Source organism: Chrysemys picta, chromosome 9 (genome assembly GCF_011386835.1).
Source record: "Chrysemys picta bellii isolate R12L10 chromosome 9, ASM1138683v2, whole genome shotgun sequence".
NCBI classification, from domain to species: Eukaryota; Metazoa; Chordata; order Testudines; family Emydidae; genus Chrysemys; species Chrysemys picta.
The window spans coordinates 27153821-27180896 of NC_088799.1; the positions used below are offsets into that span (position 1 = coordinate 27153821).

At 40.5% G+C, this 27076-nt stretch overlaps 2 protein-coding genes across 13 annotated transcripts in view; one reads left to right on the forward strand and one right to left on the reverse strand.

Annotated features, from left to right (window-relative positions):
- Positions 1–27076, reverse strand: part of MED12L (mediator complex subunit 12L) — a 326631-nt gene that overhangs the window by 85007 nt on the left and 214548 nt on the right. For all 9 annotated transcript variants that reach the window (XM_005286934.5, XM_005286931.4, XM_042853666.2 and 6 more), the window contains 5 exons: positions 7010–7157; positions 6312–6430; positions 4989–5132; positions 3999–4162; positions 2451–2582 (listed from right to left, as the gene is read on the reverse strand). In XM_005286934.5, coding sequence (XP_005286991.1) covers positions 2451–2582; positions 3999–4162; positions 4989–5132; positions 6312–6430; positions 7010–7157 — 707 coding nt within the window. The remainder of the gene's footprint in view (positions 1–2450; positions 2583–3998; positions 4163–4988; positions 5133–6311; positions 6431–7009; positions 7158–27076) is intronic.
- On the forward strand, positions 862–23512 carry P2RY12 (purinergic receptor P2Y12). 4 transcript variants are annotated; one of them, XM_005286924.4, is made up of 6 exons: positions 876–1005; positions 1650–1739; positions 2480–2509; positions 4605–4799; positions 15073–15405; positions 20699–23512. In XM_005286924.4, the coding sequence occupies exon 6, from the start codon at positions 20722–20724 to the stop codon at positions 21712–21714; it is 993 nt and encodes a 330-aa protein (XP_005286981.1). In that variant the 5' UTR covers positions 876–1005; positions 1650–1739; positions 2480–2509; positions 4605–4799; positions 15073–15405; positions 20699–20721; the 3' UTR covers positions 21715–23512. The 4 variants fall into 4 exon arrangements, 2 of the variants coding, with proteins under 2 accessions (XP_005286982.1, XP_005286981.1); XR_010590347.1 differs by lacking the exons at positions 1650–1739; positions 2480–2509 and having other exon boundaries at positions 862–1005; positions 20699–22121; positions 22182–23512; XR_010590348.1 differs by lacking the exons at positions 1650–1739; positions 2480–2509 and having other exon boundaries at positions 904–1005; positions 15246–15405; positions 20699–22121; positions 22182–23512.

Here is a 27076-nt window from a genome sequence, read left to right on the forward strand (position 1 = left end):
TTGAGATAAGTAGCTTGCCATTCCTGAAAATGGGGCTTCTTATTCCACGTCTAATCATTAGCGAGCTGCTTAGAGATCGAAGACTAGATTATGTCATAAAGACCCTGTTATATGTTGGCAGGTTGGGGCCCACTTTGTAGTAGGATCCCCAGAAAGATTCAGCCAGGATTCCTCCTGGGATTTGGAGGAAGGACATGCTGCAGCCTTAGCTCTACCGTCCATTAAAAATGCAGGCTGCATGTGTTCCTCTTGAGCCTGGCCAGTTACACTGGACATGGTCCTCATCTCACTCTGCCCCTTTAAAGAATCCAGTACTGTTGGAATTGCAGCATATAGCAGTGGCTTCACTCACCAGTCGCTTTGTGGCTGGCCCTTTCACAAGTGGTGTGGGTAGAAGGGGGAAAGCTCATTACATTCCATCCCCCCAGCCATGCAGCACCAGCTACAGTCTGACCATAATCTAATAAATGCCGGAATCAGCTCAAACCTTGTTAATAGATGTAAAACCGGCTTATGGAACACATTAGCTTCCTGAAAAAGAACGTAAGTATGGTACACATACAGTGCAGAAAGAGGCTATAACCAGACAATTAGGGACTCAGATAGCATTTTCAAAAGCACTGACACCACTTAGGAGCCTAAATCCCATTGACTTTCAAATGGCCTTTTCTCTTAGGTGTTTTGGAAAATGGGACTTAGGTACTTCAAAAAATTTTATACTAAATTTATTCTACAGATTGGAACACAAAACAGAATTCTTCTTCTTTCCTAATGGTCACAATGGTAACCATATCTTAATACAATGGATTTGTAAACTGAATTTCTGACAACATGTTATGCTGAGGGAGTGGTCAGAAGATCAGAATGTGAAGAGAGAATTTAAAAAAAGGAAGTGTAGTAAACATTAGTAAAGAAAAACGTCTTGAAGCCCCAGTAGGCTTCCTTATGTCAGCTGTTTAGGATGATACCAGAGAAACCACCTTTAAAACCTGAAGTCGAGAGAAGGTAAGAGCAAAATATAAAGTGAATGTTTTCTTAAATGCAGCATTTTAATATATTTTGAAATTTATTAAAAGAGGAACCAATGGTACTTGCAGTGTGGTAGAAAGCAGCTGAAAGAGTGATTGGAAGTAGTTAACTATTGTGTGTCACACACAATAAGGCACCTTCAAAGATTATACTACTAGAATGCTAGTGCCTTGTGTGCACTGCTATAGTTAAGGAACCGCCTGTATAAATTACCAGTCTTCAGAGGGTTTGTATATTAAATCAGTCATTTTTAATTACGCTGGACAGGAAAATCTGTCACACAAGTGCTGGGTGCAGATGCAGTTAGAACTCCCATGTTATTAACATGCCATTTAAAAATATTATTATAGGACATCAATAAAATAGATTTTTTTTGTTTGTGGGATTTTTTTGGGAGGGGGGTTTTGTTTTTTCTGTTGCCATTTTATATGCTCTATTAAGGTGCAGCTTTTGGAGTTGAAAAATATGGAGATGGGGTTAGCAGTAGAATAAATGTATAGCTATTTTATTTAGACATATCTGTAGTAAAGAAGTTACCCTATATTTCATAATTTTTTAATAAGCAACATTGTAGAAATCCTGGTCACGTGCATTTATAAATCCATTTACAACATCTACAGGTTCTCTTACTAAGAAGTCTCTCAGATAACTATGCAATACAAACCTCAAACATGCAGATCAAAACCACAAGGATAAATGGGGAAAACATTGTGAGTAAGCTGGCTTGTAACTTTCATAATAAGCAAGTGCACAGATAAAAGGTCTTTTTCAAAATAGCCAAAAATACTGACTTTGGGGTTTCTAAAGTAAGATTCCAGTTTAGAACAAGAAACTGAAAGTTTGCAATGTAGCACCTTGCAAACCACACACACATTTTGATGTGTCTCTACCTATTTCTAATGAAAGATTTAGTAAGCGGAGTACTGTAGTGGTGTCAGCTAAGCCTTCATTATTTTCAATGATGGTGTAGTTATTACAGTAGATTTACAGTACTAGTACATTATGGAGGATCTTAAATTAATGAAAACTAAACCACAATTAACAGAATTAAACTACTTTGCTAGCATTATCTCTATTCTGTATATGTGTACTTCTACCCACATAGGTCCCTCCTGCCCTGAGCTCCATGCAGATGGATCTGTGTACCACATGGAGCTCCACTGACTTCAATGGGGTGTCAGTGGGCACAGAGGTATGCCTGCTGAGCACTCAAGCAGTATCAGGACCTGTTTCAAACCTGAAACAGTCTGTGTAGGCAAAATGGTTCACAAGTAGGGCAAAGGAAAACCAGCAAGTAGAAAAGGTGCATTTTAAAGAGCAGATAAACTGAATTAATTTAATACAATATAGAAAGGCAGAAATCTGCTTGTTAGTAGTTTCTAGAGTTAATTTTAAGTTTGTAACATCTTTGTGCAACTAACCTGAAAAGGTCCCCAAATTTGCTTCTCAGGTGACTACATGACACATAGAGATCATAGAGGTAAGCTAAAATACATCTTTCTGGGGAAGAACATTCTGATGGATTAACAACATGCTTGACAACACCACATAATCTGGAAAAAAAAATCAGAGATTAATTCCAACTCAGACTTTTGAAAACTTATTAACTGCCCATGTTAACTTCTTGTCTTAACAACCTGTTCCACCTTGCACTTAGCTGTGACTCTCTGAGTACCTTTCCCAGACCTGAAGAAGAGCTCTGCATAAGCTTGAAAGCTTGCCCTCTCTCACCAAACAAATTTGGTCCAAGAAAAGATATTACCTCGTCCACCTTGTCTCTCTAAAACCTAATTATACATTTTAATATTATAAAATTAACATACCCATGCCAATAACTAGACAATGGTCTATGTCCATAGAAAAGTCAAAGTGAATGCATTCTCAATAGGTATAAAGGGTTTCATGTGAAGCCTATTGTCACAATTTTAAAATGAAAATAGTTAAGTGTTCATAGAATTTTACACATATGGGCCACAATCCTGCAGCGAATTACATACAAGGGAATTCCTACTGACATCAAGAGGGCTCCACACAGGCCACAGGGGTCTGCCCAAACAGAGCTCATTGCACAATCAAGGCCACGGAAAACAGATCAAAGATTTACAGCCCTGTTCCCTAATAATAATGATGCAAAAGTGTGCAACAATTACTAACCTAGCACAGCATAATCTTAATGTGCACAAAGAAGGACTAAACATTTCACATTTTAATTGGGCTTTGCACCAATGGAATTCAGTTTTCAGCTAATATCACTGTAACAGTACATGGAAGCGTACATTTCCTAGGTTATTTGGCTCTCCCTGTGTCTACAGTGATTGTCAATAAGGCACTGCTGAGGAAGACCACAGTATCCTCTGCATCAATGATTTTATACCGGGATGGTTACCTACTTTACGCCCTTTTTTGTTGCACTTGAGAGGCCAGTGTGTTCTACGCCTACCTGTCATTATTTATGGTGTAAGCTTCTGGGGGCAAGGACTGTCCTATATGATGTTTGTATAGTGCCCAACACAGTGGAGCACTTGGAAACTTACTGTAACACAAAGCAAAAAAAACACAACAGTATGCTACCTTTGAGTGAACCATTCTGTAACTACCCATAGCTAACAGGACAGATAACCACTTCAGATCTTAAAGAATATTTAAAACCAGTTTAGTTAAATCACTGCAAAAATCTGCAGAGAAATGATTGCATTGTGTATAACTCATTTAAAATAAATGTAGTTACACTGATGTAAAATCCTTATTTCAGTGTAAAAGCAGGTCATCAAGTTAGCTTAAGTCAATTCCTCAATGATTTAAGCTTAACCAAAATAAACCACTCAAACTGAATTTTTGCACTAGTTTAAATGGTTTTTAAATGATTTATATGCAATGCAATGTATACAGCTGACATATATTTGAATATATTCTTAGTTTAATTATGCACATCATAAACAAACATAGAAAAAAATACAGCAGCTACAAACCCTTCAAAAACTTGTGCAGTCTGCTCTGGATTTAAAATTAGGCAGGCATGGTAACGCCGTAAAACAGCAACAATGCACACACATAATCCTGTTGTGTAACTTCCTGCCAGGCTGGATGACTTCAGCAGTAGTTCTGCTTCCACAACACTCAGTTCATTTAATAGCTAAAGTATAAGATAAATACTGAACTGAATATCCTTGTCCAAATTAAGCTATACAAAACATTTCCAAGAATCATAAATAAGAAAAGATACTGAAACATCACACAATAATATGCTAAAATTAATTGTTATTTAATAAGTTAGAAGTCAAGAGGAAAGTATTGAAACAATACAAAAAACACACACACAAAGAATTTTTCTTCACAGCTGTAGAAAGTTTCTTGTGTCTAGACAACTGTTGCATAAGACAGAAGTGCTTTAGATTAAAATAGACATTGAAACCATATTAAATAAGACATTCTGGATTAAGATGTTCTGGAATTGCTATTTTTCAAAAACTACAGCACATTTTAAAGACAATTGGAATACATTCTCCAATTATTAAGAAAAAAATAAACGTACGGTTGCAAACAACAGGCTCTTATATAGTGTGTTTGATCCACAGATCTCCAAGGACTGCAAAAGGGAAGTTAAGTATTGGCAGCCCCATTTTACAGGTAGGGAAATTGAAGCCTGGGTAGTTACGTGATTTACACAAAGTCACACAGCACCAAACCTAGAAGAATCCAGATCTCTTAACTCCCAGGACAGCGTCTTACCCATCGGACACATGCCAGTCAGATAAATGTTTAATATCAAGGTAATAATTTCATATTTATAATGTGAGGGGGAAAATCTACTCTAACACCACAATGTTTATTTGTGCAGCATGTCACTGTTCTTTGTTACACAAACTACAAGCCTACTTGTTAGACACCTACCATTTATGGAAACATCACATTATAGCTTTGTCCTGACATACATAAGAACAAAGTAATCGCTTTGTTACCTGTATAGCAAAGTCAATAAGCCCATTGATATTGAGTGCTGGCTCCATAAGATCAAAGATAAGCTGTATGTGGTGAGCCAAAGGAAGATGGTATGATGTACCTGAAGCAAAGCTAGTTATTTGTTCTAGAACATTACTGGAGATCTGTGAAAATAAAAACCATCTGTGTATTAAAACATTATAACAACTGAGTATTTCTCTTCCTAAATATTAACACTTCTAACATCAATTTAGGGAAATGATTTTCGATAACTGTTTACTAAAGCATCCGATAACAAAAGCACCTTACGACATGTCAATGCTCTAGTAACTGATAACTGAGCAGAGGTTTTTTATTTACTGGTTTACTACAATATATATTCAATTCTGACCCAGTTTTGTGTTCTATGCCAGCAAAAACAAGACAAAAAATGTGTTAATTTGCTTTGTGGCCTAAATGGATCAACTTATTCTTAATTTTTGCAATTACAAGATTTTTAAATCTATTGAATTTATGCCCACTTTTCTTTTATGATTTGTTTTCGGTGCCGATCTCAAAAATATATTTAAAGGAAACGTTACTGGCATTAATGGCATTTTTATAGTGATAATCAGCACTAATCATTTTATCACTAAATGTTGAAAGTCTATGTTGACAAACTGGAATGTTTTGAATGGAAACAAATTTGCAGCTCTTGATAAAAGTCTCTTTGTGGAAAGCCCACGTGTAATTTAAAACAATTCACACATTATTTGTGTTTTGTAGTTATTTACTAAAGTAGCTTTGATAGCAGAAGCAAAAATAAGCTAAAAATGTTTAAATTCTACAAAAAACTTAAATCAAGTGAAGATTTAATCTCTCTTTCTCTAGCTCTCTCTCTCACACACGCATGTTAAACAGAAACATGGAAAAGATTTCAGCATCTTTCATGAAAAAAAAAGTTAATGATAATTTGCACCCTAGACCAATGAGTGGCATATTGCACAAAACTGATGAACTGAAAAGAAGCATTTAATTTAGTAATGAGCAATAAATACAGCACAATTAATAATCTATGCATAGAGATAGCTGAATATTATAGCAATAGTTCCAAATATTTCATACGTACTGTATAATATTCATGACATTAGTAATAGCTTTGCTAACATCTTGCCAATACAAAATAAACAATTTGGAGAAGGTATTTAAAAATACTGAGGCAGCATTCCACTTGCTTTTAAAGTACTAGTGCATTAAAAATTAATACTATGTATGGATCAGATTTTTTTATTATATCATTTTCTTCCTACTTGATATGTAAACAGCGCAACTTAAATGGCTACAATGTTATGCAAAGGTAGTACCTGAGATGTCACCTGATGTTGATCAAAATAGGACAGTTGCTGCAGTTTTGTGAACACAGTCTCCAGAGTTGGAAATGCTTCTTGTTTGTTCTTCCTGGCTTTTTGCCCTTCATCCCCAACTTAATAGATAAAACATTATTTTGGTCATTTTATATTTAACAGAGCCCATGTAATTTTGCATTTTTACTGCTTCAAAGACAAAATTTAAAAAAAATGTAAATGCTTGGTTCTATAGGACCACATAAAACACCATTCACACCAGTTTTCCACTGCTCTTAGAAAAAAAACATTTCACAGCATATAACATGATACAACTTCAGGGGGAAACATTTTAAAGTCATTCAAGTGTAGCAAGGACCGAAAATATTTAAACAATTTTCCTAAAATGGTAGTAAACATAAATCTTTCCAGGCTGACATATTGTATTCCAGATTTTATCCTGAACATAATTTTGACAGCCAAATTATTAATATGGATAGAGAGACATATAGTTGAAATGACTTTAACTGTACTGGTGCAGTTATAAGGCAGATCTAGTCTAGGTATTTCATGCTGTAGGTGTAGTACCAGTATTTGGTTGATTGATTATGAAGGAAAGAAAGTCAAATTATATGATACATTTGCATGGCTCTAACCAGAACTCTCTCTACACAGTCCCTACATTATGTATTACAGACTCTGGAAAGCTCAGTATTTACCCCCCGTTTCAGTAGTACTTTTCTTATTCAGGATTTTCAGGATATCTTTGGTAATCTTCTTCAGTTGATGCCTTGCCTCATCACGCTCTTTGCCAACACCATAAAGAAGAATCATGCGCTGGTTACATTCATGACTAGAAGATTCATCCTGAGAAACAAGCAAAGCAAGCAAATAAAACAACTTTCATTTTCTCTTGTTGATTGCTATTAAGGAGTAAGAAGAGACAATTAATTCTCTTTCCAACACTAAGTACAACCTGGATTTACTTACATAGTACAGATTAATTTTGCCAAGGTTGGAGATGCCAGGTGCATAGCATTTTTGAAACTCAAATCACTTAAACACAGATGCATAAATATGAACTTTTCAGTATTCACTTTAGCCCTTGCCAACTCTCCCTATTCACCCTCTCCCATACTGAGCAGCAAGATCTCAAAAGCAAAAACAAGCCCTAATGAACCTGTGACCCAAGAACCTATTGATGCCAACTGGCAAATGGCACAGGGATCCCCTGGATTCACCAAAGGGATCATGTAAGATCTCTACAGAAATATGTGTCATGTGGGTCATCATAATCATCGTGAGATGTATGTACAGAAAATACGTGAGTAGTTATGTATATATGGTGAAAATTACATTGTATAGGCCTGATAGTTAAAGGCAGGTCACTCAAAAGTAGCATGCTTTGAGATAAACTTCTCCAGACAGAAGGTGGGAGACATTTATCTCCCTGGTGGACCATTATGTATTGTGTGTCTTACAATGGAAGTCTATTAGCATCAGAGGTGCTGACTACGCGGGTGCTCCAGGGCTGGAGCACCCACAGGGAAAAATTAGCGGGTGCTCCACACCCACTCGCAGCCAAGTGCCCCCCTCCTCGCTTCCTTCTCCCAGCCCCCAGCACGCCGTGTCCCTGCTCCTTCCCCTACCCCTCTTTCCCAGTGCTTCCCGCACCCCCACCGCCTAACAGCTCTTTGGAGGTGCTTAGGACTTTCCGGGAGGGAGGGGGAGAAGCGGGGACGTGGCATGCTCAGGGTAGGAGATGGAAAAGAGACAGGGCAGGGGCGGGAACTTGGGGGAAGGGAGCAGTTAAGGGGCGAGAAGAGGTGGGGCCAGGGGCGGGGGGGGGATTGAGCATCCACCATGCGGAGGGAAAGTCAGCGCCTATGATTAGCATACTGAGTCAAATGTTAATGAACAACTTCAGAAGGAAATTAACAGGAAGAGGTAAACAACAGGAGATTGGGGGGCATCCTGGTTTCAGGTGAAGATCAAAAGTCTGGTCTGGCATACCTTGAGATGCAGAGAGACGCCCTGGCATCCTTCAATCTGTGATGACAAGCTGCTAACAGGCTTGCTATTATGTAAGGAGGATATCAGCCAGCCTAGTTGAAAATGCTGTGAAAAGTATTTCGGACAAGCTAACTTGTAGGAGATAGAGGAATGCCTTGTGAGTTAAGTTTAGGCTCTAGAAACAGATTCTTATTATGATTTTATTTTATTTGTAACCATTTGCTTCCAATATTTTTACTTTCCATACTTTCCATGTATGTACACACACACACACACACACACACACACTATATGTGAAGTTGAGTAGTGATCCCGATTGAATCTTGTAACGTGATGTGTACTATTAATTTGGGAGCAGCAAATTTGAGATTTCTGTTAGTGTTCAGTGGATTAGAGGCTGGGCACTCCAGAGGGATCCTCAGAAGACTCGGGGGTTGATGTGTGCCTATCGCTAACCTGTGGAGAGAGAGCAAGTCCTGTGGAGGCCTGGAAGGGAGTGTTTGTGTTGCCACAGGCTGGTGGCATCATAGAATCATAGAATATTAGGGTTGGAAGAGACCTCAGGAGGCCATCTAGTCCAACCCCCTGCTCAAAGCAGGACCAACACCAACTAAACCATCCCAGCCAGGGCTTTGTAAAGCTGGGCCTTAAAAACCTCTAAGGATGGAGATTCCACCACCTCCCTAGGTAACCCATGCCAGTGCTTCACCACCCTCCTATTGAAATAGTGTTTCCTAATATCCAACCTAGACCTCCCCCACTGCAACTTGAGACCACTGCTCCTTATTCTGTCATCTGTCACCACCGATAACAGCCTAGCTCCATCCCCTTCAGGTAGTTGAAGGCTATCAAATCCCCCCTCATTCGTCTTTTCTGCAGACTAAGTAACCCCAGTTCTCCCAGCCTCTCCTCGTAAGTCATGTGCCCCAGCCCCCTAATAATTTTCATTGCCCTCTGCTGGACTCTCTCCAATTTGTCCACATCCCTTCTGTAGTGGGGGGACCAAAACTGTACACAATACTCCAGGTGTGGCCTCAGCAGTGCCGAATAAAGGGGAATAATCACTTCCCTTGATCTGCTGGCAATGCTCCTACTAATACTGCTCACTATGCCATTGGCCTTCTTGGCAACAAGGCACACTGCAGACTCATATCCAGCTTCTCGTCCACTGTAATCCCCATCCTTTTCTGCAGAACTGCTGCTTAGCCAGTCGGTCCCCAGCCTGTAGCAGTGCATGGGATTCTTCCTTCCTAAGTGCAGGACTCTGCACTTGTCCTTGTAGAACCTCATCAGATTTCTTTTGGCCCAATTTTCCAATTTGTCTAGGTCACTCTGGACCCTATCCCTATCCTCCAGCCTATCTACCTCTCCCCCCAGTTTCGTGTCATCTGCGAACTTGCTGAGGGTGCAATTCATCCCATCATCCAGATCATTAATAAAGATGTTGAACAAAACCGGTCCCATGACCAACCCCTGGGGCACTCCGCTTGATACCGGCTGCCAACTAGACATCGAGCCATTGATCACTACCCATAGAGCCTGACAATCTAGCCAGCTTTTTATCCACCTTATAGTCCATTCATCCAATCCATACTTCTTTAACTTGCTGGCAAGCATACTGTGGGAGACTGTATCAAAAGCTTTGCTAAAGTCAAGATATATCACATCCACCACTTTCCCCATGTCCACAGAGCCAGTTATCTCCTCATAGAAGGCAATCAGGTTGGTCAGGCATTACTTGCCCTTGGTGAATCCATGTTGACTGTTACTGACCACCTTCCTCTCCTCCAAGTGCTTCAAAATTGATTCCTTGAGGACCTGCTCCATGATTTTGCCGGGGACTGAAGTGAGGCTGACCAGTCTGTAGTTCTCTTTCTTCCCTTTTTTAAATTTAGGCACTATATTTGCCTTTTTCCAATCGTCCGGGACCTCCCCTGATTGCCAAGAATTTTCAAAGATAATGGCCAATGGCTCTGCAATCACATCAGCCAACTCCCTCAGCATCCTTGGATGCATTAGATCTGGACCCATGGACTTGTGCATGTCCAGCTTTTCTAAATAGTCCTTAACCTGTTCTTTCACCACTGAGGGCTGCTCACCTCCTCCCCGTACTGTGTTGCCCAGTGCAGCAGTCTGGGAGCAGACCTTGTCTGTGAAGATTGAGGCAAAAAAAGCATTGAGTACTTCAGCTTTTTCCATATCTGTCATTATGTGACACTATGCATCAGGGAGATGGTCCACAGTAAGCACAGACAAGACTTCTTCATGCTAAGTGCAGGTGGTAGTGAAGTGCCTCACGACCCTGGGTACCATAGGGAAGCATCAGAGCATTTGTGCCTTCTCAATAACAGTTGGTCAGCATCTGGACAAACTTTGCACTGGTTTCTGTGCCACAGACTCTTACAATCACCCTGTAAGAAGATGTGACTCAGATTCTCCACCACACCAAACTGTTTTATATCAGTTTGGACTGCAGTGAGCAGTGCTAATACAGACATTTCCTTCTGTATCGATACAACAAAGATAAAAGATTTAAGCTTCCTGTCCAGAAACCAGCACAAATATGGTTCTAATAGCCATTGATACAACTGAAAAACCACATAAATCCAGTGATAAATCAGTGCAATAAGACTTCATCCTTTAAGCTACAACACATTCCATAGAAAGTACATGTGCTTTAGGATCCTCTCCAAACAATCTAACATGAGTTTACAGGAATGGTCTATTAGTGCATTTTAGAGGAAATGCCATTTGAAACAGGAAAAGACCTTGATGGGCAACGTTCCAAAGAAATTAATCAGATTAAAGAAGCAGCATGAGCGAAAGGAAAGCACATGGGCCTGGAAACGAACCCTAGCATTCCCACTTACTTGCTTCATGGTTGCAGGCAAGTCACTTCACCTCTTTTAGCCTCAATTCTCCCATCCATAAAAAGGGGATACAGTGACTTTCCTACCACATAGGGTGTTGTGCGTATTATCATTTGTACAGTGTGCTGAAGTGAAGTGCTCAGAGAAAATTATATGAATGATCATTGAAACACACACAAAGCAGACCTGTTCATTCTATGCAGACATCCTTCATTTATAACCCTGTTGACCTGGTCTGTTTCAAATGCATACTGCAACAAAATGTCTTAAAAGCAGCATTTCAACAGCTGTTTAGCAGACTGGTTCAATATCACCACCCATCACATTTTAATAATTGCCTAGAAGAGCAGATTCCTCCAGAACAGTGCTGTGCTGGAATAACTTTTCCCTCATTATTCAGAACTGCAGAAAGTTCAAATAATACATACTTTACTTGGACTGTCATTTGCTTCTATTATAATGATTTAATATGCTTTCATAGAATCCTTTTGTTAAATACACAGATCTGTCGAACAATTCTTACCGTAGTGATCTTATCTAAGATAAGGTGAAATAACAGTTTTTCAAAACAAAAAAGATTTATCTAAAGCCCAACACAAGTGGGTAAGAGATCCACAGGATTCTGGGACCAATCTATATAGAATATGTCTACACAAGCTGCCATTCACACCCTGTCTGCAATGTACCCACAGGAGCTACATTAGCTACAAACATATCTTGGCATGTGTTTCCTAGACAAACCAGTATCAACTTCTTTTTGCGATCAGTGAAAAATGTACATGGTAGAGAAAAGTTGAGAGAAAGATGAAACATCTCAGTTTCTTCTCCACACATCTGAGCACTGAAACAAAGCTTATGTGAAGGAAGTCATTGGTGAATTTACTGTTTACTGTATTCTGCAGATATTTACTCAGTGAATCCACATTCTGCATGTCAGAGAAAGAAAATAAGTCTAAACGCAGCCCATAAGCCCCCATGACATTTCACTGTAATCATTGACCACTCCAGAATTTTGGAGAATCAAATCAGACTCCGTTACAAAAATTAAAGAAAATCTAAATCATGTAGGGTTTTGTAAGACTGTCATAGCCTGGGTCAACTGCCCCCAGCTGGGCCGTTGGATTTGGACAGACAGGCTGGGGACTGTATGCTTTTATGCTCTCCTTTGGTCTCGGTAGGCTCAGAGCACTGTCTCCTTCATCCTTCCTGGGTAAGAATGCCACACACTCACGTCCAAGACACTCAGTTTATTAATTCCAATCTGTATTTGAACCACACATGTCTTGCAATTACAATCACTATTAAAGTAGGAAACGGCAGACATGCAGAAAAAGACAATGGCCAGTTATCTTCTCCTGGGACATAGAAAGATCATGTTGGATTTCTCCTATGGAGTGCCAACTGTCCCTCATAATTTACCACATTTTATACACATGTAAATTACATATTCATGAATACTCTTTAAATCACCATTAAGAATTATGTATATTGTGCGTCTTATGCCACTCATTACAATATATATATGTGTAAACTTCAATTGCCTTGATTTTGTTGTCCTTGCTATTTTCATGTTATTTCTCTTTCCTAATTGATTTATTACTGACTATGCACTGATGATACATGCTTGATCAGACCACTTTTACCCTTTACGTGATTTACAGATTTATGTGTTTTTCTCTAATTGGCTTTTGGCAGCACATTTTGTGTAGCCATTGTTCTCCAGTTAAAGCACATGGTCAAAATATCATCTTTGTCCCATACAGCAGCAGCTGTAAGCAAGTTTACTTAATAATAAGGTCACTCGGGGCACGTCTTCACTACCCGCCGGATCGGCGGGTAGCAATCGATCTATTGGGGATCGACTTATCGCGTCTAGTGAAGACGTGATAAAATTGATCCCCGATGGCTCTGCTGTCGACTCCGGAAATCCACCGCGGCAAGAGGCGGAAGCAGAGTCGACGGCGGCGCGGCAGCGGTCGACTCGCCGCCGTCCTCACAGCCAGGTAAGTCGACCTAAAATTCACGTATAGTAAATTCAGCTATTCACATAGCTGAAGTTGCGTATCTTAGGTCCACAACCCCCCACCCCCACCCCCCCCGTAATGTAGACCTAGCCTAAGGCAACAATCATGTCAAAACTAAACCAAAGCCAGCCAATCAGTACAATTATCCAAACCTATTCATTTAGAAATGACTCATGTCAATTCCCAATAGCCTCTAGGCCCACTCCCTAGGCATAGGCACTCTGGCACCCCGCTTGGGAGTCAGGCCACATGGTCCAACTGCCCTAAACGCCAAGCCCAATGCTGAATCCGTCCCCCGAAAGGCTCCCCAGTAGCAAACCTTCCCAGAGCTCCAGCCTTGTGGGCACTCTGATTTATAGTTTACCGCTTCAGGATCAAGTGATAATCAAAGTAAATTAACGGACCTTGCAAAAAGATTTCTAAAACAATCATTCTTTACTTTATACAGCACAAGAGAGATACAGATCTGTGGCAAAAAAAGGAACTGCTATACACAATTCCCCAGCTCAATTTCCTTATCACTCTTGAGCATTTGGGGGGATTTGGTCAGCGCCCTCTAGGAAATCCAAGATCCTTCCTCTCCCCCTGAACAGCTTTGCCTTCTGGTTCTGGTCTCTTCTCTCAAATACCTAGAGAGAGAGGCTTTGGCTACAGCCGCGGCAGCGCTGTGAAGCGCAAGTGTAGTCGCGCCGCCAGCGCTGCGAGAGCTCTGGTGCAGCACTGCAAGTACTCCACCTCTCCGAGGGGAATAGCTTGCAGCGCTGCGAGCGAGCATGCAGCACTGCAGGCGCTGATTACACTGGCGCTTTACAGCGCTGCACTCGCTGCGCTCAGGGGGGTGTTTTTTCACACCCCTGAGCGCAGCAAGTGCAGCGCTGTGAATTGCCAGTGTAGCCAAGGCCAGAGACTTCTTTTTATTGACTTCAAGTCACCCGGGCAAAACTCTGACAGGTAATCAAAGTTCCCTGTCAGGCACCTTGGTGTTTGATCACCAAACACCTGGAGTGAAGGTTTGAAAAACTGCTTTGCCCTGGGCAGTAGCTCTCTCTTTGTCCAAGGATGCTTCCATTTCAATGGACGACAATCAAGACTTAAAGAACTTTCATTGTTAACGCTCTGCTAGGTGCAAAAATTTCTTGACACCTCTTCTGTGTTCCAGCTCAACAACTAGGCTACAGAGCCATGCTGAAGTCACAGAACAGATTTGTAATCAAAACGGTGCTCAGAAAACAAACTGGAGTTTGTAGTTTGCTATAGATCTAGAGAGAGTTCATAATATCAAACAGAATTCACAGCTTGTAAGTAGACAGGTTCCCCCAAACTGTTACAAAGACGAGTTTAGCTTGTTTTTCACAAACTTGTATTTTTATTGTTTTTCAAAATCTGTATTTATTAATCCTAATCCTCAGTGGCAATATAACCATAGTGTAATTTATGTTACTACTGTACAAATCAATTTTCAACTGAGGCTCATTCTTAAAGTTTCAAAATGTAAATTATTAAATAAGCAGAAACGGAACTGGGAAAACGATATGAAATATTTTGAAATCTACATAAAGGACCAATAAATTGTACAGTAATATAATTTTCTGCTCAAAAGTAATAAATCACCACTTGACCTTCTGTTTAAATGTTTTCTAAGCAAAAAAATACAAACTGGAACATCTTCCATAATAATAGATATATTACCACAAGGTAGAAAGATACTGATCATATTATTCTGGACTTTTCAGGAGTTGCACAAAGTAACAACTATATAAAAGTTTTTAACAAACATTTTCTGTAGTTTTCACAAAGTATTTCAACAGATTGTAAGCAGAAGGCTAATGTCTCTTTTTTTTTTTTTTAAACAAGTCTCTTTTCCCCCTTTTACAGGAAATAAAAGCAGACGCATCGAGGCTGTCACCTGGAATTTGAAACTGTCTGCACAGCCTAAGACACACAAGTTTCAAACTGGAGAGCAGTGTCTTTCCAAGTACTAAAGCTGGGCTGTACAGCTTCCTTCTCTCTCTCTCTCTCTCTCTCTCTCTCTCTCTGTTGATCTGAAGGATTTTTACTGAAGTAAGCTACTAAACTTTTGAGTCTCAAGCTTGGAAAAAGGAAAGAAAATCGGAAGGGAAAAGGAACAGCAAATGATGATCTGCCAGCAATATTAACTTCCCATCACAGGAAAGACCTAATATTTCAGCATTTTTCTACGGTTGTAAGGTAATCTTCTCTCTCAACATATTCTTTTCCGCTCCTCAAGCTTATGTAATAGCCATTTAATTACAATTGATATGTGCAGCTAAAAATATATTTACATTTTAAAATACATGGGGTTTCATAAATTCCTGTCATACAATCATTTAGATGGAAATACAAGTGAGCACCTTTTAATAATGAAGGTATCAGAGAGATGTACATATCATTTGATAACTCAGAGCATCTAATGTTATTTATAACCCCCCCACACACACACTCCTACTGGGATAATATTGAAGTATAGTAATTTTTATAATTGTATCACTGAAGGGCTTGAAGTGTACTGCTCAGTTAAAACTTTGCTCTTGCAACCTTCCTTATATGGTTTTTCACCCTTCTTTCCAAACGTCTTTGGATTACATAGTAGACCATTTGGATCATACCTTTGTACTAATTGCTAGGAAATCCAATGTTCTTAATTTTGTAAACAGATAAACCAACTACCAAAACAAAGCAGTACTTCATTAATTTGACAAGTGCACTTTAATTCTTAGTGATAACAGTTCATAGTACATTACTAAATATTGTGAAGTTTGAACAAACAAGAGTCCAAGCTACAGGACACTGCCAACACAGCTTAATCTTTGCAGAAAAGTGGGGAGAGACAGCCATTTGTACACATATTATGAAGTACACACTTTATCAACGAGCAAATTAGTGAGGTTCTAATTTTTTCTGATGGACACAGATCACAGATGGTTTTGTTTGTGACAATAAGATAATATGCAATTTTAAAAATAAAGTTACATCATATTGATGTAATACATACATGAAAGGATCTGTTGTAAATATTTTGACATCTCAAACTAAATTTTGTTTACATTTTTTTTGTTTTGTTTATAACACGCTGTTAGCTGTAATTAAAGCAAATGATTCATAGCAGCATTTCCCATCCTATGTCCCATCTTACCATTCTTCCCTTTTGGCACAGCAAAACTATTTGGGCCTCCTTACAAAGACTAAGGAAAGCAATGTACAATTAATAAGTAGTAAATAATAGTAATACTACTTTACACTTTTGTAGCACTTTGCATTTCAGGATCTCAAAGCACTTTAACATGCTTGGCTTTTTGGTCTTAAATATCAACAGCTGGGTGTCAAGTCCAGAGACTAATGAACTGGTTGTGCAATCAGCATGGCTTTCACATTTAAGGTCTGAGATAGTTGGTCCTTGGTCACATGCAAAGTATGACACCAGTTCCTGTTTGGGGCTAAGGAAGGGATTTTCCCTAATGGTGGATCTGCCATGCTTTATGCGGTTTGTGCTTTCCTGTGGGATCACCGTTTGAGGAGTCGGACCGGTTTACTTTAAGAAGCTTTTGGTCTGACAGCTGGCTGGGGATCACCGACAATGGAGTACGCAAAAGGCTGCTGAGCAATGCCTCGAGATTTTCATTTCATGTTATTGTGACAACCAAAAGGCAGGACAGGAGTCCCTGGCAGCGTGGTGTCTTCATGCTTTGTCCCAAAAGCTGGGGTAGAGTTTGGTACTTGAGGTGGGACAGCGACAGTATGTGGGAAGGCAAACCTTATAGGACACAGGTTCAAAGTATATCCCTGCCCCCATGCGAGTGCTCAAGTCTCCCTCAGAAAATGGACTGTTAGGGGACTTGCAGTTGGGGTACTACACCTCCTGGTACCTAAAGGTTTAAGGCCCACAGCAATAATAGGTGACTGCAGGGACTTATGAGGGGTTTTTAACAGATTGCCTGACTGTGGGGCCCATGCAGCAGCAAAACATTTTTCCTGCAATTTTTCCTCCCCCCAAGCACTGCAGCTCAGCAGTTGGTGTGAGAGTTGGAAGGTGCCTCAGTGTGTTAGCCAGTTAGTTGGCTGGATAGAGTACTGAGGACAGGAAGCAGCTCTAGAGATGCCTCCTGCCCCAAATCACAGCTGGAGTCCCCTCCTACCTTCTTGCCGAAGCTGATGGGGAAAGGTAGAATCTGAAGCCAGTCTACAGTGACAAAGCTGGGGCAGAGCTGATCCTCGCCCACCCACTCCTGTCCATGGGCGGCAGCAACCAGCAGGAGAGATGATCCAAAAGTTTCTCCTTCCCTCCCTCCCTCCCTCCGTCTGCCCTCGGAAGGGAAAGCCTCTAGTGGCTGTAGCATGACTAAAGAGAGAGACAAGTCAAAGCATAGGAAGACAGGGGACCTTTAGAAGAGGCACAAAGTGAGATCAAGAGACAGCACAGAGAGGTGATCAGCAAGAAGGGGCAGCAGCAAGAGAGACATCACAGGAGGAGTGGGGGGAGGGAAAAGAACAACAGAGGGAGACTGGGGCAACAATATGCAAGGGTTAGGGGCAACAATATGCAAGGGTTAGGGGCAACAGGGAAGGGAAATAAAAATAATCAGGCCAGGGGATAGGTCCATAGCTGCCTAAAAGTCCTAGGATGGAGGACTCAGGTAGGAGAGAAAAAAAAATTAGTAGATAATTTAGTGAGCACTGTATATGGTTTCCTTTTAGCAGCTAATCTAATTATCACCACTACTATTTGTAGCCAAAAGCAACTAATATAAGCAATCCCATTCCTGTATTTAAAAAAATGGGAAGAACATTTTCCTTCCCCCATTTGAAAAGATCACTATACAGTCAAAAAATGAAATCATAGCCCTGTATTTCCCCTGCATTCATCGTTAGTGCTGCTGTGAGTTTAGGGTTACCATATTTAAAAAAAGAAAAAAGAGGACACTCCACGGGGCCCTGGCCACCCCCCTTCCCCACCCGGCCCTGCCCCAACTCCACCCCTTCCCCAAAGTCCCTGCCCTAACTCCCCCTCCTCCTTCCCAGCCACACAAAAAGGGCTGCCCGAGCACTACCGGCTTCACGGTTTGCCGGGCAGCCCCCAGACCCTGTGCCCCTGGCCGGCACTTTCCCAGCGCAGCTGGAGCCTGGGAGGGGAAGTGCCCAGCCAGGGGCGCAGGGTCTGGAGGCTGCCTGGCAAACCGTGAAGCCGGTAGCGCTTGGGCTTCGGACAGCCCCCATGCCTCCGGACCCTGCGCCGCCAGAGCAGAGCAGCTGGAGCCCGGGAGGGGAAGTGCCTGGCCAGCAGCTGGGGTCCGGAGGCATGGGGGCTGCCCGAAGCTGGAGTGCTCGGGCTTCGGGCAGCCCCCATGCCTCCAGACCCTGCGCCCCCGGCCAGGCACTTCCCCTCCCGGGCTCCGGCTGCTGTGCTCCTCCCCTGACTCTTCGGCTCTGTTTAAGAGCCGAGCTGCCCGAGCGCTCCGGCTTCGGGGAGCCCCCGTGCCTCCGGACCCCGAGCTGCTGGCCGGGCACTTCCCCTCCCGCGCTCCAGCTGCTCTGCTCCGGCGGCGCAGGGTCCGGAGGCAAGGGGGCTGCCCGAAGCCGGTAGCACTCGGGCAGCTCGGCTCTTAAACAGAGCCGAAGAGTCAGGGGAGGAGCAGAGCAGCCGCAGGAGGGGAAGTGCCCGGCCAGTATTTTCCCGGACATGTTCAGCTTTTTGGCAATTCCCCCCAGAGGGGGGTTTGATTACCAAAAAGCCGGACATGTCCAGGAAAAACCGGACGTATGGTAACCCGATGTGAGTTAGCAGTTGTGGCCAAAGGCCTATAATCCACACAATGTGGAGTGCATTATTGCTGTCATCCACAAGGTGGTATTTGCAATGCACAGATACAGTAGTTGGTTAGAGTTTGCTTAGCAATTCCCCACAGAACATAAGTACTAGGAAACCACTTGGAAAGATCATGCATTTCCAAAAGGAATAATCCGTGGGGCATATTCAGAGAGGAGACTCTTGGTGCATCGTACGCCTTCTTCTGGCCCCCAACCCTCTGAGTGCCAGACCAGTTTAGACTCAACATCCATTTAGAGGAGAGGAAAACAAGGTTGTAAGAGGGCTTAAATTCCTTACCCTTCACCCTATCTAAATTTAAACTTTCTTTTACTTTTGCCTTGCTTCTTGAAATTCAAGCTTCTCCAACTTACCAATGTCTAAGAGTCTAACTGAGTCTAACAGTGCCTATCTCTGTCTGAACTGATCATGGCTGAAATTACTCTACATTATTTTAAGAAAAACAGTCTCTGAATTTAACCCTGTATCTGCAGATCTGTCATCCATGGAGTGGTGATAAATACACAAGACATTATGCTAGCATAAAACCCAACAACATTCATATACATAGAAAAAACAGAATACAATGCGGGTAGATTGATTTAAATCACTAGTTTTAGCTATGATTTAAATCAGCAAGCAGAAAACCTTGATTTAAATAATTGATTTTAATCATATTTTGCATTTGTACTTTTTAGTTATTTTCCTAAAGAAAGGATGATTCTCATTAGTTGGTAACCATTAAAATATGTTGATTTTCAACTAAATATAACCTTTATACTAAATTTGGTGCTTCTTTTTGCTAATCAAGAGGGTCTGTATATCTTTACACGTTTATTTAAACAATTATACAGTGAACTTACATTATTCAGATTAATTTTTTACATTTTTATGTTAGAAAATGGTGGATGATTCATTTCTTATTTACTAGATTTATTTTTTGTGATTTGTGTCAGTCTCTATTTGGATGGAAATTTAAATGCAGCATTTTTTGAATTAAATTAAACTACCGTAAACATACTGGATACATAACTTTTTTCTTTATCAAAACATGTTCTGCATTTAGAACTAACTGCTTTATTAAACAAAGGAAGTATTATCTATAGTTACTGAATTGGACTGATTGTTTCTTTCAAGATTTTAGAGCTAATAGATTTCATCCTTTTACACTTAGCTTTTATTAATAGATTGGAATAAGAAAACAAGCTATCCTACTTTTTCAACTCCGAATAGGCTTCTTAACTTTGAATGAATTAGTCCTTGAAATGAACTAGCTGAATAAACTGAAATGAAAAAGATATCCTTTCTGTACCTGCAGAAGATGCTACTGCTGTAAAATGCTAGGTTAGCACTTCAACAAACTCGGGGTACAGGTGCTTAGCCAGCGACTTCCACTAGTTCAGTGATTTGACTTGTTATCAAATGTGGCAGCAAATATGTTCTGCTTAATATAATTTTTTTAATTTAATTTAAATGAGTTTAATTATAATAGGTTTATGCCTTAACATAAGTTGTCAATTTCAAAATTAATGTAAATAGGTTACATTAAAAAAAACACTGTATTTTAATTTAAAAATCCAATTAAAAAATTATATCAGTGCTGTTTATGTACCCTGAATAAAATGAATGCTGCAGTTCTCTGCCTGATAAATGATAACCCTGCATCTTTTGTTTTAATAGGGGGAAAAGATATTGAAGTACAAATGAATGCCAAATACAACTTCAGCTATCCTGGAAATGAAAGCAACTGCAACAGTGATAACAAAATCAGTCAAGTTCTCTTTCCCTTGCTCTACACTGTTCTCTTTTTCGTAGGCATTGTCATGAATGGCCTGGCGATGCGGGTGTTTTTTCAAATCTCCAGTAAATCTAATTTCATCATCTTCCTTAAGAACACCGTCATTTCTGACATCCTCATGATCCTGACCTTTCCATTCAAAATTCTCAGTGATGCAAAAATGGTGCCTTGGGCACTGAGGGGATTTGTATGCCAGGTCTCACAGGTCATATTTTACTTCACCATGTACATTAGTATTTTGTTTCTGGGTCTAATAACTATTGATCGCTATCAGAAAACTGCCAGACCATTTAAAACATCAAGCACTAGCAGCCTGTTAGGCGCTAAGATTCTGTCCACGGTAATATGGATATTAATGTTTATTCTGTCACTACCTAACATGATTCTGACAAACAAAAAACCCACGCGTAAAACGGTGAAGAAATGTGCTCACTTGAAATCAGAGTTTGGATTAGTATGGCATGAAATTGTGAACTACATTTGCCAGTTTATCTTCTGGGTTAATTTGGTCATCATTGTTGTGTGTTACATACTCATAACTAAAGAACTGTACAAATCATATAAAAGAACAAGATGCACGGGGAAGGTGTCCAGAAAACCTGTAAATATTAAGGTATTTATCATTATTGCAGTGTTCTTTGTTTGTTTTGTGCCATTCCATTTTACTAGAATTCCCTACACCTTGAGCCAAACAAGAGATGTTTTTCAATGCTCTGCTCAGAACATATTGTTCTATATAAAAGAGAGCACCCTCTGGTTGACATCTTTAAATGCATGCCTAGATCCATTCATATATTTTTTCCTTTGTAAGTCCTTTAGAAAATCCTTGATAAACATGTTGCACAAACGCATTAAGGAGCAGAACAATGGAGATGATAATGATGAGACACCAATGTAAGGCTACAAAATTGGGTCAATAGCAAATAATATAGGTATTTACATGCTTAATAATAATAAATACCCAGGTCTTACTCCCAATAAAATCAATGGTTAACTCCCACTTACTTCTCTGGGAACTGAATCTGTGTTATTTGAATCTAAGTTCTATGACAGAAGCACTCACATACTGGAACAGAGGAACTACTGGTTATTGACCCAATGCAGCAAAGTGGTTAAATGTATGCTTAGTTACACACTAGTAGTCTCATGAAAGTCAGTGGGAATACTCATGTGCTTGAGTTTTAAGCACATGTTGGATCCAGGCCTATATGCTTATCAAAACAATTATAAAGAAATAAAAAAAGCTTTTTAGTCATAGAATACTATAGATGAATTTATGAACTGTGAGGGCTCAGCAGAGAAATGGTGAAATCCTGGCTCCCTTGAAGTTGATGACAAAGCACACGGACTTCAAGTGGGAGCCAGGATTTCACCCAAACCAATTAAAATCTGAAAAATGCAACTAAAGAAAATACCAATAAGCCAGTAATTTTTTTAAAAAAGAAAGCTATTACCTTGCATCCAAATGCCAAACTACTAAGTATGGGGGAGGGGGGGAGGCTATTTACGTGTGCTGAATTAGCAGAATGAACATTTCACTTCTGGCATCATACATTTGCATTTTTTAAGTTGCTGACCATTTTATTAACTGTATACAGTAAGAAATAACGTATTTTAAGCAAATCTAATTAGACTGAAGTTAAACCTTTGAGTACCCCAGAATACATTCTGAAAGACCAACCAAAGAACCATGGTTTTAGGGTGACCAATATATAAATGGAATTTGACCATTTTCAATAAAACTAATTTTATACAATAGTCCCTGGATTTCATGGGATAGAAGCACTGAAAGAGTTAAATCAATTATAAGAGTTAACGTCAGCTTTTGTTTTCATTATACTAAATTTCTAGCTATGCTTTTTAGTTACAGCTATTACGCATTTTTAGTTTGGAAAATGGGGAAATCAGGAATGCAATTTTCAATAACAATTGTGTACATAATTCTGACTGCAGATAGCCCTAGGCTGCCATAAACAACCACTGGCAGACTTATTGCTATTATAACTACTAACCAGACTCTAAGTCTGAAAAATCTTTCACTGACATGTAAGGCTCTGATCCTATGAACAGATATTACCTTCTGTATACTTTCTATCACCACTGGAAGCACACACAGGAGTAACTGTTCGTAGGATGGAGGCCAAACACTATATAACTTGTTAAAATATTCTTCACTTGTATATAAATATAGTACTGAACTTGTAATACATGTTTTATGGTTTATTCTGTTGATCCACTAAATCATACCAACCGTAATTATAAATACACCTAGAAGGATTAGATTTTTATCATTCAGCATCAATTTCACCATAAACATACAAAATGATGAGCAAATATTTTCATTGATAATCAAAATGTGCATACAGGCAAAGTAAGATTTTATGGGCAAAATCCAGTGATTTAGGTTTTTGAATTAGGCATGTTACAAATGGACTAGCAAATGAATAGTAAAAACTGGTATAATTTGTTGATTTAAAGATATTTGCATTTTATAATTTGACATGTGCTGTTGACAATTTTTGTTTTAATAGATATAAAGCTAACTTGTTGAATCTCAATGTCTACTGTCATTACATTGTCTGATGCCCCCCAATTCCCTGTAACTGTGAAAATTTAAATAGATAAATATCAGAAAAGATACTTAAAAATATTCATCATTATCTGCTGAAATTGTAATAAAAACTGAATTCTGCCAAGCCTAATTATAAAGTGTAGTTACTAATATTTTAAGTGATGTCTTAATTTCCCCTCCCTCTAGTTGTACAATGAAATTCAGAAGAAAATATGGGTAGCTCTTTGGAGAGGGGGATGTATCATTTACTTTAGTTTACTATTCTTAGATGGATCTGGTAGTTCAAGTTACTTTCTGAAACTCCAGATTTCTCAATGATCTGTTAAACAACATTTATTTCCACTTTTGCATGCACACCTGTGTTCCCTCGAAGCTGCGTGGTCGCACGGCTGCCCAGGACCGCACACTTGATTAGCAGAGCCGCACACATCTGGCAGTGTGTGTTCACGTGCCCCTCCCCCACACTGCTTTGCAGCCACATTGCTCCTGCAGCTGCTCCCAGGATGGGGATCCTCCTGCTGGCTGTGCAGAGCGGGGCAGGGGGTGCTGACATCAGGTTGTCCCCTGTTTCATAGATTCATAGATTATAGGACTGGAAGGGACCTCGAGAGGTCATCGAGTCCAGTCCCCTGCCCGCATGGCAGGACCAAATACTGTCTAGACCATCCCTGATAGACATTTATCTAACCTACTCTTAAATATCTCCAGAGACGGAGATTCCACAACCTCCCTAGGCAATTTGTTCCAGTGTTTAACCACCCTGATAGTTAGGAACTTTTTCCTAATGTCCAACCTAGACCTCCCTTGCTGCAGTTTAAACCCATTGTTTCTGGTTCTATCCTTAGCGGCTAAGGTGAACAAGTTCTCTCCCTCCTCCTTATGACACCCTTTTAGATACCTGAAAACTGCTATCATGTCCCCTCTCAGTCTTCTCTTCTCCAAACTAAACAAACCCAGTTCTTTCAGCTATCCTTCATAGGTCATGTTCTCAAGACCTTTAATCATTCTTGTTGCTCTTCTTTGGACCCTTTCCAATTTCTCCACATCTTTTTAAAAATGCGGCGCCCAGAACTGGACACAATACTCCAGCTGAGGCCTAACCAGAGCAGAGTAGAGCGGAAGAATGACTTCTCGTGTCTTGCTCACAACACACCTGTTAATGCATCCCAGAATCATGTTTGCTTTTTTTGCAACAGCATCACACTGTTGACTCATATTTAGCTTGTGGTCCACTATAACCCCTAGATCCCTTTCTGCCGTACTCCTTCCTAGACAGTCTTTTCCCATTCTGTATGTGTGAAATTGATTTTTCCTTCCTAAGTGGAGCACTTTGCATTTGTCTTTGTTAAACTTCATCCTGTTTAACTCAGACCATTTCTCCAATTTGTCCAGATCATTTTGAATTATGACCCTGTCCTCCAAAGTAGTTGCAATCCCTCCCAGTTTGGTATCATCCGCAAACTTAATAAGCGTACTTTCTATGCCAATATCTAAGTCGTTGATGAAGATATTGAACAGAGCCGGTCCCAAAACAGACCCCTGCGGAACCCCACTCGTTACGCCTTTCCAGCAGGATTGGGAACCATTAATAACAACTCTCTGAGTACGGTTATCCAGCCAGTTATGCACCCACCTTATAGTAGCCCCATCTAATTTGTATTTGCCTAGTTTATCGATAAGAATATCATGCGAGACCGTATCAAATGCCTTACTAAAGTCTAGGTATACCACATCCACCGCTTCACCCTTATCCACAAGGCCCGTTATTCTATCAAAGAAAGCTATCAGATTGGTTTGACATGATTTGTTCTTCACAAATCCATGCTGGCTGTTCCCTATCACCTTACCACCTTCCAAGTGTTTGCAGATGATTTCCTTAATTACTTGCTCCATTATCTTCCCTGGCACAGAAGTTAAACTAACTGGTCTGTAGTTACCTGGGTTGTTTTTATTTCCCTTTTTATAGATGGGCACTATATTTGCCCTTTTCCAGTCTTCTGGAATCTCTCCCGTCTCCCATGACTTTCCAAAGATAATAGCTAGAGGCTCAGATACCTCCTCTATTAGCTCCTTGAGTATTCTAGGATGCATTTCATCAGGCCCGGGTGACTTGCAGGCATCTAACTTTTCTAAGTGATTTTTAACTTGTTCTTTTTTTATTTTATCCGCTAAACCTACCCCCTTCCCATTAGCATTCACTATGTTAGGCATTGCTTCAGACTTCTCGGTGAAGACCGAAACAAAGAAGTCATTAAGCATCTCTGCCATTTCCAAGTTTCCTGTTACTGTTTCTCCCTCTTCACTAAGCAGTGGGCCTACCCTGTCTTTGGTCTTCCTCTTGCTTCTAATGTATTGATAAAAAGTCTTCTTGTTTCCTTTTATTCCCGTAGCTAGTTTGAGCTCATTTTGTGCCTTTGCCTTTCTAATCTTGCCCCTGCATTCCTGTGTTGTTTGCCTATATTCATCCTTTGTAATCTGTCCTAGTTTCCATTTTTTATATGACTCCTTTTTATTTTTTAGATCGTGCAAGATCTCGTGGTTAAGCCAAGGTGGTCTTTTGCCACATTTTCTATCTTTCCTAACCAGCGGAATAGCTTGCTTTTGGGCCCTTAATAGTGTCCCTTTGAAAAACTGCCAACTCTCCTCAGTTGTTTTTCCCCTCAGTCTTGATTCCCATGGGACCTTACCTATCAGCTCTCTGAGCTTCCCAAAATCTGCCTTCCTGAAATCCATTGTCTCTATTTTGCTGTTCTCCCTTCTACCCTTCGTTAGAATTGCAAACTCTATGATTTCATGATCACTTTCACCCAGGCTGCCTTCTACTTTCACATTCTCAACGAGTTCCTCCCTATTTGTTAAAATCAAGTCTAGAACAGCTTCCCCCCTAGTAGCTTTTTCAACCTTCTGAAATAAAAAGTTGTCTCCAATGCAGTCCAAGAATTTGTTGGATAGTCTGTGCCCCGCTGTGTTATTTTCCCAACATATATCCGGATAGTTGAAGTCCCCCATCACCACCAAATCTTGGGCTTTGGATGATTTTGTTAGTTGCTTGAAAAAAGCCTCATCCACCTCTTCCACCTGGTTAGGTGGCCTGTAGTAGACTCCTAGCATGACATCTCCCTTGTTTTTTGCCCCTTTAAGCCTAACCCAGAGACTCTCAACACTTCCGTCTCCTATGTCCATCTCTACCTCAGTCCAAGTGTGTACATTTTTAATATATAAGGCAACACCTCCTCCCTTTTTCCCCTGTCTATCCTTCCTGAGCAAGCTGTACCCATCCACACCAACATTCCAATCATGTGTATTATCCCACCAAGTTTCAGTGAACTACTGTTCCCCACCCCTGTACCCCATCTCCACAGAGCAGAGGAGAGGGGACAGGGCTCAGGACTCGCAACACCTCTGAGGTCTGAATGAGCCTTCCAGGCGGTAAGTGAGTGCCTTAAAGAGACAGAGCACAGTCTCTCAGAGACTTCCCCAGCAGCCAGCACAATCTCTCTCTCTCTCACACACACACACACACAGCCTCTCCCCCTCCAACCTGCCAACATACCCCATCTCCGCAGAGCCGGGGGAGGGGACACATGGCTCAGGAGCAGGCCAGCTTTCAGTGAGTGCCTTCTCTCAGAAACTTCCCCAGCAGCCAGCACACACACACAGGCCCTGTCTACACTGGCAAGTTTCTGCA

What these genes read in the sequence shown, in the direction of transcription:
- P2RY12 (XM_005286925.4), top strand. Translation starts at nt 20,722, where the DNA reads ATGAATGCCAAATACAACTTCAGCTATCCTGGAAATGAAAGCAACTGC.